The sequence below is a fragment of the Manihot esculenta genome, chromosome 18, assembly GCF_001659605.2.
Source record: "Manihot esculenta cultivar AM560-2 chromosome 18, M.esculenta_v8, whole genome shotgun sequence".
Lineage (NCBI taxonomy): Eukaryota > Viridiplantae > Streptophyta > Magnoliopsida > Malpighiales > Euphorbiaceae > Manihot > Manihot esculenta.
This window is the reverse complement of record NC_035178.2, coordinates 23,599,413-23,615,023: the sequence shown is the minus strand read 5'-3', so window position 1 is coordinate 23,615,023 and position 15,611 is coordinate 23,599,413. Positions and strand designations below refer to the sequence as shown.

The 15,611-nt window shown below is 32.7% G+C and overlaps 1 protein-coding gene and 1 long non-coding RNA gene across 2 annotated transcripts; one reads left to right on the top strand and one right to left on the bottom strand.

Moving 5' to 3' along the window:
• Positions 1-10,366: 10,366 nt before the first annotated feature.
• Positions 10,367-12,803, top strand: LOC110606751 (BAG family molecular chaperone regulator 4). The gene is made up of 4 exons (XM_021745727.2): positions 10,367-10,781; positions 11,256-11,512; positions 11,604-11,750; positions 12,401-12,803. The coding sequence occupies exons 1-4, from the start codon at positions 10,586-10,588 to the stop codon at positions 12,596-12,598; spliced, it is 798 nt and encodes a 265-aa protein (XP_021601419.1). The 5' UTR covers positions 10,367-10,585; the 3' UTR covers positions 12,599-12,803.
• Positions 12,804-13,194: 391 nt separating this feature from the next.
• On the bottom strand, positions 13,195-14,847 carry LOC110606752. Its single transcript, XR_002486566.2, has 2 exons — positions 13,679-14,847; positions 13,195-13,588 (listed from the first exon to the last, which is right to left on the bottom strand). It is a non-coding gene; the product is annotated as an uncharacterized LOC110606752 (long non-coding RNA).
• Between the last annotated feature and the right edge of the window lie 764 nt (positions 14,848-15,611).

Here is a 15,611-nt window from a genome sequence, read left to right as displayed (position 1 = left end):
TTCCTACTCAACGTGCACTTGAGAATTATACCTTTGTGCATTGCTAGTTAAATAACTCTTTATATATATTATTTTAAAAAATGTTAATATATTTATATAATATTTGTATAATATTATATAATTATTTTTAATTTTTAATGTTGTTTTTATTTTGATGATTTTGAAATTATAAATAAGTTTATCGCGTTTAATAAAATTTTTTTTATTAAATTAATTTATTAAGAGTAATATTTTATTTACATTTTAAATAATGAATAATATTAAAATTATAATTAAAATTAAGATAATTTTTAAAATTAAAACAATGCCATTTAAATATTATCTTAAACTCATGAATAAAATTAAAAATTAATATCATCAACCAAATTACAAGGATATTTAAGTAAATTTGGGGTATTCTCTGTCAAACAGTTATACTTAAAAAATCTATATATGAAAATAATAATTTATTACGAAATACAACCTATTTAAAAAAAAAAAAAAAAACCTACAATTATTTTTCTGACATCATGTTTTAAATCATCAAAGTTTTTAAAGTGAAATCTCCATATTGCTTAAAGAATTGCAATGATAAACTCTTTCGTAAGAGGAAATTGAGTAAGCGATTTTTCGAATTTTTCGTGAACAAGAAAATAAGTCTTATTAATTTCCTTAACTACACCATTGATTATGGTATAAGTTTCTCTTTAATGGAAGGAATCTTTAAATATTTCAACAACATTATTAAATATGGCGGTTTTAATCTTAATTTTCTAAAAAAAAATTATATGAATCATAAGGTGAAAATTAAATATAGAATATAAAAAATATAATAAAATAATATTTACCTTCATATAAGCTATATTAGTTTTCTTAATTGGCCTCCTTCGCTAAAAGATTCAATAGATCCAATTCTAAAAACCAATAATTCAATACTCCATTTGTAACGATCTGAAAATCGGATCGCTACTGGCACTAGGGTTCAGATCGACTTAAGGTCGCCGGAACCCGTAGCAAGCCTACAATACATCCGGTGTACTTGATAAAATCTCATACATGATCACACAAAAAGACAAAAACTTAAACATTCATGAGCATGCTTAAAAAGTTTGATTTATTTAAAATTGCTAGATCAATTCAGTTTTACTCACCTCTGGCTGATGCCAGCCTAACACTGACACAGTTATTTCACTGCAGGCCTCTACAGTCTCCCAGATCCGGTCCTACACAGATGGACTCCAATGAGGGACCAAACATAACTCTTACAAGACTCTAAACAACTCCCCAAGAACCCCCTAAAACATACCAAAACATGCATATAAAGCAAACAGGGGACGGCTGGGCAGGGGACGGCTGGGCAGGGGACTTTTGGTGGCAGATTCGGCGGTCGAAGGTCACTCACAGATTCGAAAGTCAGTGACTTTCGGGGGCAGGTTCGGCGGCCTAAACTCCTTCACAGATCCGAAAGTCCATACTTTCAGGGGCAGTTTAGGCGGCTAAAAGGCTGCCTCCATCTGTAGGTTCGGCGGTCAAACCTTGCTTCGGCGGCTGACCTTGCTTCGACGGCCGAACCTGGGTTCTCCAGTTAGGTAGAACCCGATTCTGCCCTAGACACACAGCCACAAAACACTCCGATCCTGACACCCAACAACCAACATGCATAAGGGACATAAAAACTAGCCTAATCCCCATCAAGCAACACAAGAGGAACATTTATCATCAAAACTAATACAAACCCTAAAACTTTAGGTTTAACCATTTCATGCATTAACAACCCTTAACCCCTTTTAAAACTTGTTGAAAACTTCTAGAAAATAAAAGAAAAGCAAAGATTCAAACTTACCTCTTGGATACACAAAGGTGACAGCAATCCAAATTTGGAGATGAGGGAAATCGATCTCTAGAGATCTCCAAGGTTTAAAACTCTAGATTTGAACTCAATTCTTCAAAAACAATGGAAAGCTCATGAATTCTTGGAGAAATTTGAAGGAATCTTAGCAAGAACATCAAAGGGATGTCATGGACCTACCTCTGCCCGAAAATGGAGAGAAAGCTCTCTCATTTTCGGGCTGAAGGCGTCTTATAAGAGGCTGGAGGAACCACCTTCGACGGCTGAACTTGGAGGTTCGGCGGCTGAACCTGGAGATTCCTCTAAAACTTTTTTATTTCCTTAACAAAAATTTCAAACAATAAAATCAAAATTCATTTTATGAAAACCTTATTTTATCCTTCTAAAGATTTCAGTTTCGAAATTCCGGATTTCGATGGAGATTTCGCCGAAAAGTGGGAATTCCAACATCGGAGTTTAGCCGGATATTACACCATTCTTTTTGTTCTACCTGCAAGTTATCAATTACAGTTTCTATTTTTGCATCGTTGTATGTTTTTTCTATTATTTTATTTTCCTCCATCGTGGTATTACTACCTGAAATTGAAGAAACTAAATAATTATATATAAAATTTAAGAAGTATTATAAATCATATTGAAGTGGAAACAATATAAGTTTATCACCCGGCATATGTAAAATATCATATCCATTACATATTTACAGAATTGATGATGAGAATGGAAAATGAAGAGCTCACAAATTCAACAAAAAATTACTTTGGTGTAATCTCTACAGAAATTACTTTGGTGCAATTTATGCAGCCATGATCAATTAATTGGAAAGTCTCTCCTCTGATTGATTTGGCATATATAGACTTTATCCAATAGCCAATTTAAATTTAGAATGAATTAGAATTAAACATTAGAAATAAGAAATTTTTTATGTTTATTTTACAAAATAGATATAAAAGAATTTACAAACCAAATATTTTTTCTACATTTACTTTAGCCAACCTAATCCATTAATAGGAAAGTCTCTTTTTGATTTGGTATATATAGACTTTTATCCACATCATATAAGAGGTTTAGTCATCTTAAATTTAAAATAAATTAGAATTAAATATTAAAAATAGGACAATTTTTATGTTTAATTTAGGAAATAGATAGATATCAAAAACTTCACAAACATAAAATTTTTTTTATATATATTTACTCTAGACAACTTAATTAATTAGAAGGAAAGTTTACCTCTCTGATTGATTTGGTATATATAGACTTTTATCTAATGTCATAGGAGAAGTTTAGCTATCTTAAATTTATAATAAATTAAAATTAAATATTAAAAATAAAAAAAAATTATGTTTAATTTAGAAAATAAATATCAAAAAATTCACAAATAGAAAATTTTTTGATATTTACTTTAAACAATAAATATCTTTTGATATTTACTTTAAGCAATAAATAAAAAAAATTCATATATGGGACTTGATTCAACATTGTTAGAAAATTTTCACCGTACTCAAGAAATGTTAAATCAGTATAATAATATTTCTTATATAGTTAATAGGAATTTTTTTAATATTTATTTTTTTATTTTTTTTATATTAAATTAAATAGGATATTAAATAAATTTAATATTTATTTTTTATTCTTTTATAGGAATAATTATAAAAAATTTATCAAGTGATTTGTTGTTTTTTCGAGTATAGTTCTAAAATTTGATTTGTGATAAAAATAATTATATGGTTTTAACGATCCATTCAGATCGACTTAAGGTCGCCGAAACCCGTAACAAGCCTACTATACATCCTGGGTACCTGATAAAATCTCATACATGATCATACATTATCACAAATAACTTAAATATTCCATGAAATCAAGCTCAACCTGTACATGTATCATACTGAAAATATAAAACCCATACTAGAACCCTCATCAAATGCTCTAGTATGGCTAACATCACATGTCTCAAACTTGGTTCAAACATAATTCATAATTAAAATTTTTACATAAAGATCATGTGAACAGGGATTACACAATAAAAACTGGGGCAAAGCACAATTCTATTCCATTAAACAATACATGTCCACAACTATTCTGTTACATAAGACAATACCAGCTACTATGCCGATTTCCCGAGCTATCCTTGACCCTGCAAACCTGGAGTTAGGAGAGAGAGATAAACTACAAGAGCCTAGTGAGCAGAACATAAAAACAGTTTAATAATCATATGCTCATATGAAATGCGTCACAACACAAACAATTCACATCAAGATGGACTTGTCACCAGTAACCCTCTACATATTCCAATGTGCCCGGCCCTCGACGGAGCTCATTAGGACTTTCGCTTAAACATAACATAACATATCCATAATACCAGGGGCGTAAAATGGGCCTCGACCTGGACTTTCTCTTATATATTGCCGGGGGCGTAGAATGGGCCTCGACCTGGACTTCCATATCATATCATATCATATCATCTCGAGGGCTAGTGGGTCATCCAATATCCATCCATATCAACAGTAAATTATGCAATGCACCATATTCGTGAATTCTAATGCAAACATCCTATTATATAAACATGGCATTCATGATGCATGAACATGCTTAAAAGTTTGATTACTTTAAAACAATAGATTAGTTTGGTTCTACTCACTTCTGGCTAACGCTTGCCTAAACTGTTGCAGTTATCTCACTGCAGGCCTCTACGGTTTGTCAGGTCCGATCCTATACAGATGGACTCAAATGAGGGACCAAACATAATTATTACATAACCCTAAACAGCTCCCCAAAAACCTCCTAAAACATAACAAATCATGCACATAAAACAAGCAGAGGAAGGCTGGGCAGGGGACTTTCGGCGGCAGTTTCGACGGCCGAAGGTCCTCCACAGATCTGAAAGTCAGGGACTTTCGGGGGCAGGTTCAGCGGCCTAAACCCCTTCACAGATCTGAAAGTCCATTCTTTCGGGGGCAGGTTAGGCGGCCAAAGGCTGCCTCCACAAGTAGGTTTGGTGGCCGAACCTGGATTCTCTAGAAAGGCAGAACCCGACTCTGCCCTATGTATACAGCCTCCAAAACTTCTCGAATCCTCACACTCGACTCCACAAAACATGCATATACACTTATCAAGCATAAAGGGCATAAAAACTAGCTTAAACCCTAACAAACAACCATAAAAACAAAACAAGAGCAATCGTTCATAAACAACCCAACTCAAACCCTTTAACATTAGATCTAACCATTTCATGCATTTTTAACCCTTTACCCTTTCTTAAAACTCGATTAAAACATAAGAAAAGCAAGGATCTAGGCTTACCTCTTGGAGATCTAAAGGTGACAGCAACCAAACATGGAGATGAGGTAAAACGGTCTCCGGAAGTCTCCAAGGTTTCAAAACTTGGATTCAAGCTCAAATCTTTAAAAAAAGACAAAACTCATGAATTTCTTTAAGGGATTTGAAGAAAAAACAACAAAATCACCAAAGGAAGGGTAAGGACTCACTTATGCCCGAAAATGGAGAGGAAACTTCCTCATCTTCGGGCTGAAGGCCTCTTATAGGTGGCTGGACGAAACCACCTTCAGGGGCCGAAAGGGGAGATCCCGCGGCGGCACCACCTTCGGCGGTCAAACTTAAGGCTCGGTCGCCGAACCTGGTTTTTCCTTCTAAAACTATTTTTTTCAAAACTCTTTTCTTTCTTTCTTAAAACCTCAAAATTTTCAAATTTTATTTTATAAAAGCCCTATTTTACCCTTCTAAGAAATTCCAGCTTTGGAAATTCTGGATTCCAATAGGAATTCCATCGGAAGGTCGGAATTCCGACACCGGACCTTATTTTGATAATTTATATGCTTCTCAACATTGTGATGTGCAGGTTTTTTTGAGTTATGTCCCACGTCTGGTCTCTGAGGAAGATAATATTGAGTTAATGTAGCCTTTTTCAGCAGAGGAAGTGAGGAGTGCTGTTTTTGGCATGGGAGTTGATAAATCACCAAGGGTTGACGGCTTGAATCCTAGATTTTTCTAATGTTTTTGGAGTATTGTTGATAGGGAGGTCTCGCATTTTTGTATTTCCTACATTGCGAATGGAAGGTTCCCTCAGCATTTGAATGAGACACTATTGGTATTGATTCTGAAGAAGGTGGCACCAGAAATGATGATGGATTTGAGGCCTATTGCTTTGTGCCAAGTGCTATATAAGATTATTTCGAAGATGTTAACTAACAGGTTGAAGCCGTTTTTGTCCTCGATAATTTCTACTGAGCAAAGTGCTTTTATAGCAGGAAGGTAGATTCAGGATAATTCAATTATTGCTTATGAAGTTTTGCACTTTCTTTCATAGTAAGAAGGTGGGAAGGACAGGCATGGAATCATTGAAGATAGACATTAGTAAAGCTTATGACAGGCTTGAATGGAGGTTTTTAAGGGATGTGATGTTGAAGATGGGTTTCTGTGAAGCATGGACTAATTTGATTCAGTATTGTGTATCTACAGTAAGTTATTAGATTTTGCAAAAAGTCCAGTTAGTGGGGCCTATTCAGCCTTTGAGGGGATTATGTCAAGATGATCCTTTGAGTCCTTATCTTTTTATTTTGTGTGCGGAAGTGTTATCCTGTTTAATTCAGGCTCGGTTTGTTGCTGGTGATATTCATGGGTGTTCTGTACGGCAGGTGCTTCTCGAATAAGTCACCTTTTCTTTGCGGATGACAGTATTTTATTTTTTAAAGCTACAGAGACGGAGGCCAAAGTGGTGAGTGAGGTGCTCAAGGATTATGAGAAGGCTTCTGGTCAAGCGGTAAATTTTTTTAAAATCCCTTATTTGTTATTGCCCGAATACCCTTTTGAGTGTACGAAATGTAATTTGTGGACTTCTTCAAGTTGCTGAGCATGATAGTTTAGGAGATTACTTAGGATTACCAATAGCTATAGGGCGTAATAAGAAGGGGGTTTTTAATTTTGTGAAGGATAAAGTATGGAAGCGCCTGAATATTATGGAAAAGTAAAATGCTTTCTAAAGCAGGGAAGGAGGTACTACTCAAAACAGTTTTACAGGTGATTCCTAATTATGTAATGTCTTTATTCTTGTTACCGAAGGGTACTTGTGCTGATTTAGAGAGGATTTTTGCGAATTTCTAGTGGAGAAGGAATGAGATAGGATCACAAAATTTACATTGGATGTCCTGGCCCGGTTGTGCGAACATAAAACCGCTGGGGGTCTTCAATTCAAGCAGATTTGAGAGTTTAATTTAGTTATGTTAGGTAGAATAGTATGGTGTTTGATTATGAATCCTACTTCACTTATGGCTCAAGTTCTAAAGGCTAGATATTTTGCAAATACAAGTTTCTTGGAAGCAGATGTCGGTGCCAATCCGAGTTATGTTTGGCGGAGTATTTGGGAAGGTAAACAGGTACTGCAAAAGGGTTTGTGTTGGAAAGTGGGGTCAGGAGAGAGAATTTCTATTTGAGTTGATCGTTGGCTTCAAGATCCTGCTAATCTTTATGTTTCGAAGAACTTTGATCCAGACAAGAATGTTTTTCTGGTGAGTGATTTAATAAAGCAAGGCAAATGGAATTCTGATTTGGTCGAAGACAGCTTTAATGAGAGGGATCCTGCTTGTATTTTATCAATCCCGTTGAGCAATTATACTAAAGATTCATTTTTTTGGCTGTTTGAGAGACGAAGGGTATATTCGGTCAAGTATGCCTATTGTATGTTATCGACGTCTTTGCCATCTATCTCTGTGGATCCAGTTGGTTGAATGTGGAGGAAGTTCTAAAAATTGCCATTGCCATTGCGAGTGAAGAACTTTGTGTGGCGTGCAGGTAATAATGTTCTGCCAACTCGAGTTTCGTTGCTACAGAGACATGTCTCTGTGCATATAATCTTTCCAATGTGTAATTTAGTGGAGAAGGCAACTCTTCATTTGTTGGTGGATTGCATTTACGTACAGCAGGTATGAAATTATTCTGTTTTTGGGTGACATAGGCCTGCGGTCTCTTCTTTCTTTGATTGGCTGAAGGTTATGATTATGTTATTCAATTATAATGATGCTAGCTTGATGTTGAGAGTTTTTTGGGCAATATGGAACACTAGTAACTCTGTGATTTGGTCGGAGAATTAATGTCACCCCATTGGAAGTTGATTGGCTGCACAATGCATACAAAGTGAATAGCAAAATATCCAAGTGAAATGCACGCATATGCAGCAGTAGGGGCGTGAGAGGCATTGGCAGAAACTAGGTGCAAGTTGAGTTAAATTGAATATTGATGCAGCAACTAATTTGGCAATTTTTTGGCTGCAAAATCTGCTCGGATTACTGGCTTCTTTTTGCCTAGAGTAGCAGAAGCCTTATTTTATTTAATTTTGGAAGCAAATATAAAGACACAATGATAATTTACCCTATTTCCTTAAATTTATGCTTTTACAAACCCATACCACCCATTCTTCTGGCCTGTATGATCTCCTCCGCCGCCACCTCCTTAATGGCACTTTCTTTGCCTACATTTCCAGAAAAAAAGCCCTAAACTGAATGACGCTATCACTCAACTGAGGTCAAACGTAGTTAATACCATTCGGTTAGTGGCTCTGCAAGTCGCTATCAATGCCTGCGTGACACCCAGCATTGTCATATCAAGTTAGGTCACATATACAATATAGCAAAGTTCAGAGTGGAGCAGTCCTTTTTAACTTAGAACAGAACTTATTTTCAAAAAAAAAAAAAAATATATATATATATATATATAATTATAAATTATTTAATTATTTAAATTTATCAATTATTAAAACAAATTTATTTAATTAATGTTATATTAACCATGAAATATAAATAAAATATATAATAAAATGCTTATTTATATTTTATTAAAATAATAAAATCACAACTAAAAAAATATAAATTAAAAAATATCATAAAAAATAAAAAGTGTAATTAATTTTATAAATTAAACATTTTTAAATTTTGTAAACTATATTTCTAATAATAGAAATGAAAAAAAAAAGCTAACTTCAAAATTAAAAATTATAACTTTAATTTTAATTTTCCAGAGATTAAAAAATAAAATAAAATTTTAATTTTTTTTCACATTATTTTAATTTTTTTCAGAAGTATGATTAATTTTAATTTTACTGAAAATGAAAAATTACAATAATTTATATAAATTATTTTAATTCTTTTTTAGAAATATAATTAATTTAATTTTACATGAATTAAAAAAATTAAAATAAAAGGTTAAAATAATTTTTACATATTATTTTAAATTTTTTTAAATATAACTAATTTTAATTTTATAAAAATTTAAAAAATTTATTATATCTGAAATAATTATAAAAAGTTAAAATAATGTATCTACAAACTATATTATAAATGTAAAAATATAGTTAACTTTTATTTTAAAAAAATAAAAAATAAAAATAATTGAAGGAAATATTATATTATTATTTAATTAATATTAAAAAAATGAAATTAAGATTAGAATATAATAATTGGTGTAAAATAGATCAATAAAAAATTATTTTGATAAATTGAGTCGGTGAGAATCTGGTGTTTTGGTGAGACAAGTGATAGTGGTATACTGAAAAAGGAAATTCTTCTCAACTTGACAAGTGGCATAAGACACAAATGTTTTTATCTTAACATCACACTTAGCATAACATAAAAAGAGATTTCCTCTCAACTTGACAAACGACATACCATTTAAAGAGTTTCGCATACAAGGTAATGATCGACCATAAAGTATTCAGTGGAATATCAAAAGACACTGTTTTTTTATATTTTATTTTTAATTATGATTTAATTTTTTTATTATAAAATTAATATATTATTATTAATTGATTTAATTTAATTTTATTAATTTCTTTATTAAAATTAAAATTTTTAATTTTTAAACTGAACTGGAAAGCTCAAAGATCCTTTTGGCTGTTATAATTGCCTTTTTCTCACTTTGCTTCTTCATCACTGTCAGTGCCTCCAACAACATCGATCCTAGTGGGTCAAGTCTATGGCTACGATCATTTGTAGCGAGCCGTTTATACTATAGATAGTTGTTATTGAGAAATAGCATTGTTGAATTTTTTGAGATTTTTGCATTGGTAGATTTTTGTTGCTAGGTTTGTTCAAGCTTGATTGGATTTCTCGGTAGATTAAATTTTGTCGCCGAGTTTATAGATTTCAGTTAATCTGGAAGTATTCTTTTTATTGACTATAGCCGGTCAACTTAGAGATTTTCTCGTGGTTTGAATAATTTCTGTAATTTTTAATTTAATTTTGAGTATTTTAAAATTAGAAAAAAAATATTTTATTATTAAAATCATACTATTTCATGTAACCAATTACAATGAGAATACAAAATTTGGGTATAAGTTAAAATTATGATCTGGTTGGTCGCTGGTTATTATATAATCCACACTGTTCAGAGTTATACTTGATTTAATAATTGAATACTAATTAAGCGAAAAATATAAATAAAGAAATTGAAATTTCCTAATAAAATTCAGAGCATATTTGAGATTATTTCCAATAATGAACAGCAATAAACTAAGAAAAAGATATTTTTGTAAAGTTAGAAAGAAACCGACCACCACCTAAACTCTCAAGTCTGTTGAGGGGTTTTTGTCGCATAAGACTCTTTGCTTGCTTACTCCATTGACGTTCCACTTCCACCTCTTCTCTCTCTCTCTCTCTCTCAACCAACTCTACCTTTTGCATTTTTAATTTTTCTTTTTCTGATTCTTTTCCCTTTCAAATCCTAATTTATGAATCCTGACTCCATAGCTTAACCATGAAAAAATCAGCTTCAAAAGGTGTGGAAAATAGCGGGTTTGACAACAGACAGATAGATTGGGAGCTTAGGCCTGGTGGGATGCTGGTTCAAAAGAGAGACACAGAGGGTGACCCTTCTGGCCCTATGATCAAGATCAAGATCTCTCACGGTTCCTATCACTATGAAATCACAGTCCCTGCTCAATCCACTTTTGGTAACTTTTCGTTATTGAAATTCTATATCAATTTCATTGTTTTAAAAGGGTATTTGATGTCATTTGATAAAATGGGTACATCTCATTTTGTGCTTTGGCTTCTTGGTTTTTGATTTATTGAATTGGATCGTGCCCATCAAGCTAGTTAGTCTTAGCTTTGATATCAATGGTCATCTGTTGCGCAATTCAATCAAATCAGGTCATTCTTCAATGGGTATCAAACGGGCGTGGATTTTTTGCTGATCATCAGTGTATTTATTTAATCATTCTTGTTTGAGCTCCATTCTTGCACTGTACACTCCTATGCCCTTTTTATCATGACGAGATGTTCCATGAATTGTTGGAATTTTTGCTTAATTGTCTACGATGTTTAACTTTGGAATTGGATCGCTAAATGGGATAGGCTGCCACACTTTGTTTTCTTCATTCTGGGGGTTGATGATCAAATTGCTGCTGCTTTTGTTTCAATGAAAGGGGATTTGAAAAATGTTCTTGTCCATGAGACTGGTCTGGAGCCTAAGGAGCAGAGATTGTTGTTTAGAGGCAAAGAAAAAGAGGACAATGAATGTTTGCATATGGTAGGAGTAAAAGACATGTCAAAAGTGATACTACTGGAGGACCCTGCTTGCAAAGAGAGGAAGCTTGAGGAGATGAAGAGGAATCAAGGAATGTTAAAAGCCTATGAGGAAGTTGCCAAAGTAAGAGCAGAGGTTGATAAACTATCTCAGAAGGTTAGCGTCCGTTTAGGAGATACAAGTTAAAAACCGTCACTGTGGCAAACAAGAAAACTAACCGCTTATCAATCTGTCAATGGTTTTTCAGGTTCTCACTTTGGAGACAACTGTTCGGAATGGCACCCATGTTGCAGACAAGGAGTTTTCCGTCTTGATAGAGTTGCTTATGGTGCAGTTGCTCAAATTGGATACCATTGAGGCTAATGGAGAAGCAAAGGTACAGAGGCGGAACGAGGTTAGTGCTCATTGTTGTTTAGCAGGAGGAAATAATTATTTAAATTTTTTCCTTTCTTGGATTATGTTTCATTTGTTTTTTTATTGCAAGCTTGAACTTAGTTTGTATTTCTGTATATAGAATTCATTACAGGATTGACAAAAGCTTAAAAATGGTACTCTAAAATAGTACAATCATGCCTGGAAGAGTAATGAAATTATTGAAAACTGTAAGGTATCTCATCCAGGTTTTGTACTATTGTAGAAATGTGTCATGAACTTTGGTTGAATTTATATGGATCCTTGCCATAATTGCATGTTCTTTTTCAACAACGAAATAAAAAATTATTCGAATAATATTTTGGTAGCTTGAGGAACAATTGGCGTGACTTTGTACTTCGAAAGTAAGGGTGAGCAAGATGCCTTCTAAGGTAGGCAGTCTTAATACTCGCAGTAAGTTGAATGAGATTTTGTTTTTCTAATCAAGTGAGTGATTAGTTTACACGTTCACCTCTTCTGGGGCCGTTGCTTTTGCTTCAGACTTCCAACTGAATTGCCTTGGTACTTCTAGAGGCTTCAAATTTTTACATTTTCTTAATTGCTTACTCAAATTGTCAATTTCAATCTGATTTATTGCAAAATGATGATGCAACCCTCCATTTTCGTTCACAGGTTCGTCGTGTCCAGAACTTTGTGGACACACTTGACAATCTAAAAGCAAGAAATTCTAACCCCTTCAGCAATGGTAGTAATGCGGTATCAGTGAGTACTAAATGGCAGACATTTGAGTCTGGAGTTGGAAGCCTGAGTGCCCCAGTCCCAGTACAATCTGGCACAAAAATAACTCAGGACTGGGAGCTGTTTGACTAGCTCTTCGCCTTGTCTTCCTTCAAAGGGTTGGATCTGTAAAATTCACAAAGCAACATGTATATTGCAGCAGGACTTGGAAAAGTATATTTTTCCACCTTCATCTTTGTGAATTTGTTTTGCATAGCAACTGGGGAAGAGAATTGCTCAAAACTGCTATATATGGTATGTACATATTTTGGTGAATGTGATAGTTTTCTTCCTGTGATTTTGAAATTTGTTTCTGTTTTTTTTTTTTGAAAGCAAATTTGTTTCTGTTTATTAGGCTTAATTGTGAAAAAAGAAGGCACTTTTTCAGTTTGCACAATCATTTCACATCCTTTTTAAGAGTTTGCGATTTTGGGTTTGAAGTCTAAACTTTACTTTCATTTCATTTTACTCCATGAAACTTTTTAAGAGCGGATCTATCTAGCTTCTGCGAGTGGCAACCCAAATTGAGCCGATGTTGATATGTATTAATGAAGAGAATGTAGAATATCCACCGCCATTTATAGCATCCAAAGATGCAGCAACCAATTGATGTCCACTTGTATATGTGTGTGTTTGAGGGGTTTTGAATCAGATTGAAACTCGATATCTCACAGTTTTGAAGACAATTCTAGTGCCACTAAACTAAAGCTGTTTAGCAAGAACCATTTCTATTATAATTCCAAAATAATGAATTCAAAAAGGTTGAAATCCCACAACCACCCTGAAAGCTATACCCTCCTTATCAAAACATGACACTGTGACAGATGTAACATCAAATTCTGCTCTTTCACTAGCATTAGTACAAAGATGAGGCAGACACAAAATCTGCACTAGAGCTTTGTGAATAACCTTAAATTCTGCCACATTAAAGTGAGAAAAAAATCTGCACATTCATAATCTTGCAACGTCTGAGAAGAAACTGTAGCACTTTCCTGGACGCTGATGGTGTTCTTCTTCAGATCTGAACACCAGAAGGAATTTTTTCTCCAACCTTTTACCACCTTTGTCAAAGAAGATAATCTCCTGCACAAAATATAAAAAAGATGAGGAGACTGGCTTTCACTTAATAAAATATAATATCTAGTGTGACACTAGAGAGACATCTCATATTACCAAATCTCGAAGTAGAACTTGCAAAAGGATAGATGGAGGATAAAAACTCCATTCATCCGAAACTGATATGGAAACATCAGCTCAAGTAAGAGTATGCTTTTGAGCATACTGATCCACAGTTTTCCTAGTAAATTTTAAAAAGGGCCTTAATATCTTCAACTATCAAAACCAGAGAAGAACAATTTGTTGTTAATGACGGTATATTCAACAATGCCTTCTTTAAAATTGAACGAGTGCAGATCACTGCAACCACCAGTACCTGTTGATTACTCATATCAAATTTTAAAGTAAAATGACAATTTCCCTTTTTTTTTTTTTCTAATATTTCATAAAATGAATGACTTCAAAGAGCTATAAATCACATTAAAGAAGTTAATAGGCCAAAAATCATAGGACTTATATAAGCACTAGGGACCATTTGTCAGTAAAATATTAATATTTATTCACAACCATATGAATAGTAGGACTTTCGGCAGGAGATTTTGAAAGAGCATCTTGAACTATGTACCACAATTAACCAAAAAATAAAAAGCAAGAGGAAACTCACAGCCTCAATAGCAAGATGTACAATAATACCCATGAAAATTCTCCTTTCCAAACATATAATACTTGATTATTGGTATAAAGGGGAAGTTAAGCTCATCTCATCATTCCACTGAAGCAAAGCTTCTCATGGATCATCATCGATCCTCCTTTTCCGGAAGAAGAAAGCATCTACATATCTTGATCTGGAATCTGTACTGGTATTGGCGTGGGAGTGCTTGAGAAAGGGAAGAAGCACAAGAGATAAAAGGAAGATAGAGAAGATACCAACGACGAGTAGCAGCATGATTTTTCCATGAAAGGCATAGTTCCCGGGCTTTGACAGAAGCTCTGGAAGTTGTTGTGGATTATTGGCCGGAGAGATTGCAGGGGAGACTCTCTTCATTTTGTTGAGTCGGTGTGCAAATACAAGGACTTGTTTGTTGTATTATACAAAAATCCAAAATTTTATTATTTTATTTACTTTATTTGTGGTTGAAGGACAGTAGATAAGTTTTTTTTTTTTTTTTTTTTTCTTCTAAAGATAAAATTCAAGAGGCCTAAGCTTCGAAGGAAGGATTAAAGAAGAATGAATGAATCATCGAGTAGGCATTTTTCAGTATTGAATTTTAATTGAGTTCATAATCCATCAACAAAATTATTCACATAAATTTTATATAAAACATATAGTAAATGAAGATTATAAAAAATATCACCCTATCAAAAATTTTATACATTCAAAAAGATTATAAAAAATTTACAGATCTCAATATTTAGTACAGCAGAATCAATCAGATAGAGAATTGCCAAGACATGGTGAAATATACAGAAAATTAACTGAGGCGTGCTACTTATGAGTTACATAATTTCATATTAAATTAAATTATTTTAAAAACAAAAATTAATCATTTAATTTATTAAACTTTACATAAAATTTATAGATCGAAGGGATAATAAATAAATATAAATCTCAAATGCCTATATTATAAGATATAGTAATATATAACTGAAAAAATAATAAAATATTAAAAATTAGTAAAACAATAAAATAAATATATTACATAAAAATAAAGATATATTTACTTTGATCAGTGCAAATTTTGCATGAGAATTAATATTACTAATTTTGTTTAATTGTAATAATTAATTAAAAAATTTAATCTGAATAAAATAAAGAAAAAAACAAAATAAGAGAAAAGATATAAATAAAAATTCTATTGGCCTATACAAAGAGAGGAAAACAAAAACAAAAACAAAAACAAAAAAATTAGTAAATATAAAGTTTGAATAATTAATTTTAAATTAAATTTTATATTTTTTTTATTCAGAATGAAATATCGTAAAATTTAAATTTAAATATAAATCATAAATTATTAGATAATAATAAAAAATTTGAGAAATCGATCAATAA

Bases quoted from the DNA above. Each gene is read 5' to 3' on its own strand.
- LOC110606751 (XM_021745727.2), top strand. From the start codon at position 10,586: ATGAAAAAATCAGCTTCAAAAGGTGTGGAAAATAGCGGGTTTGACAAC. The intron at 10,782-11,255 runs GTAACTTTTCGT...TTTCAATGAAAG, and splicing joins CCCTGCTCAATCCACTTTTG to GGGATTTGAAAAATGTTCTT. The intron at 11,751-12,400 runs GTTAGTGCTCAT...TTTCGTTCACAG, and splicing joins AGGTACAGAGGCGGAACGAG to GTTCGTCGTGTCCAGAACTT.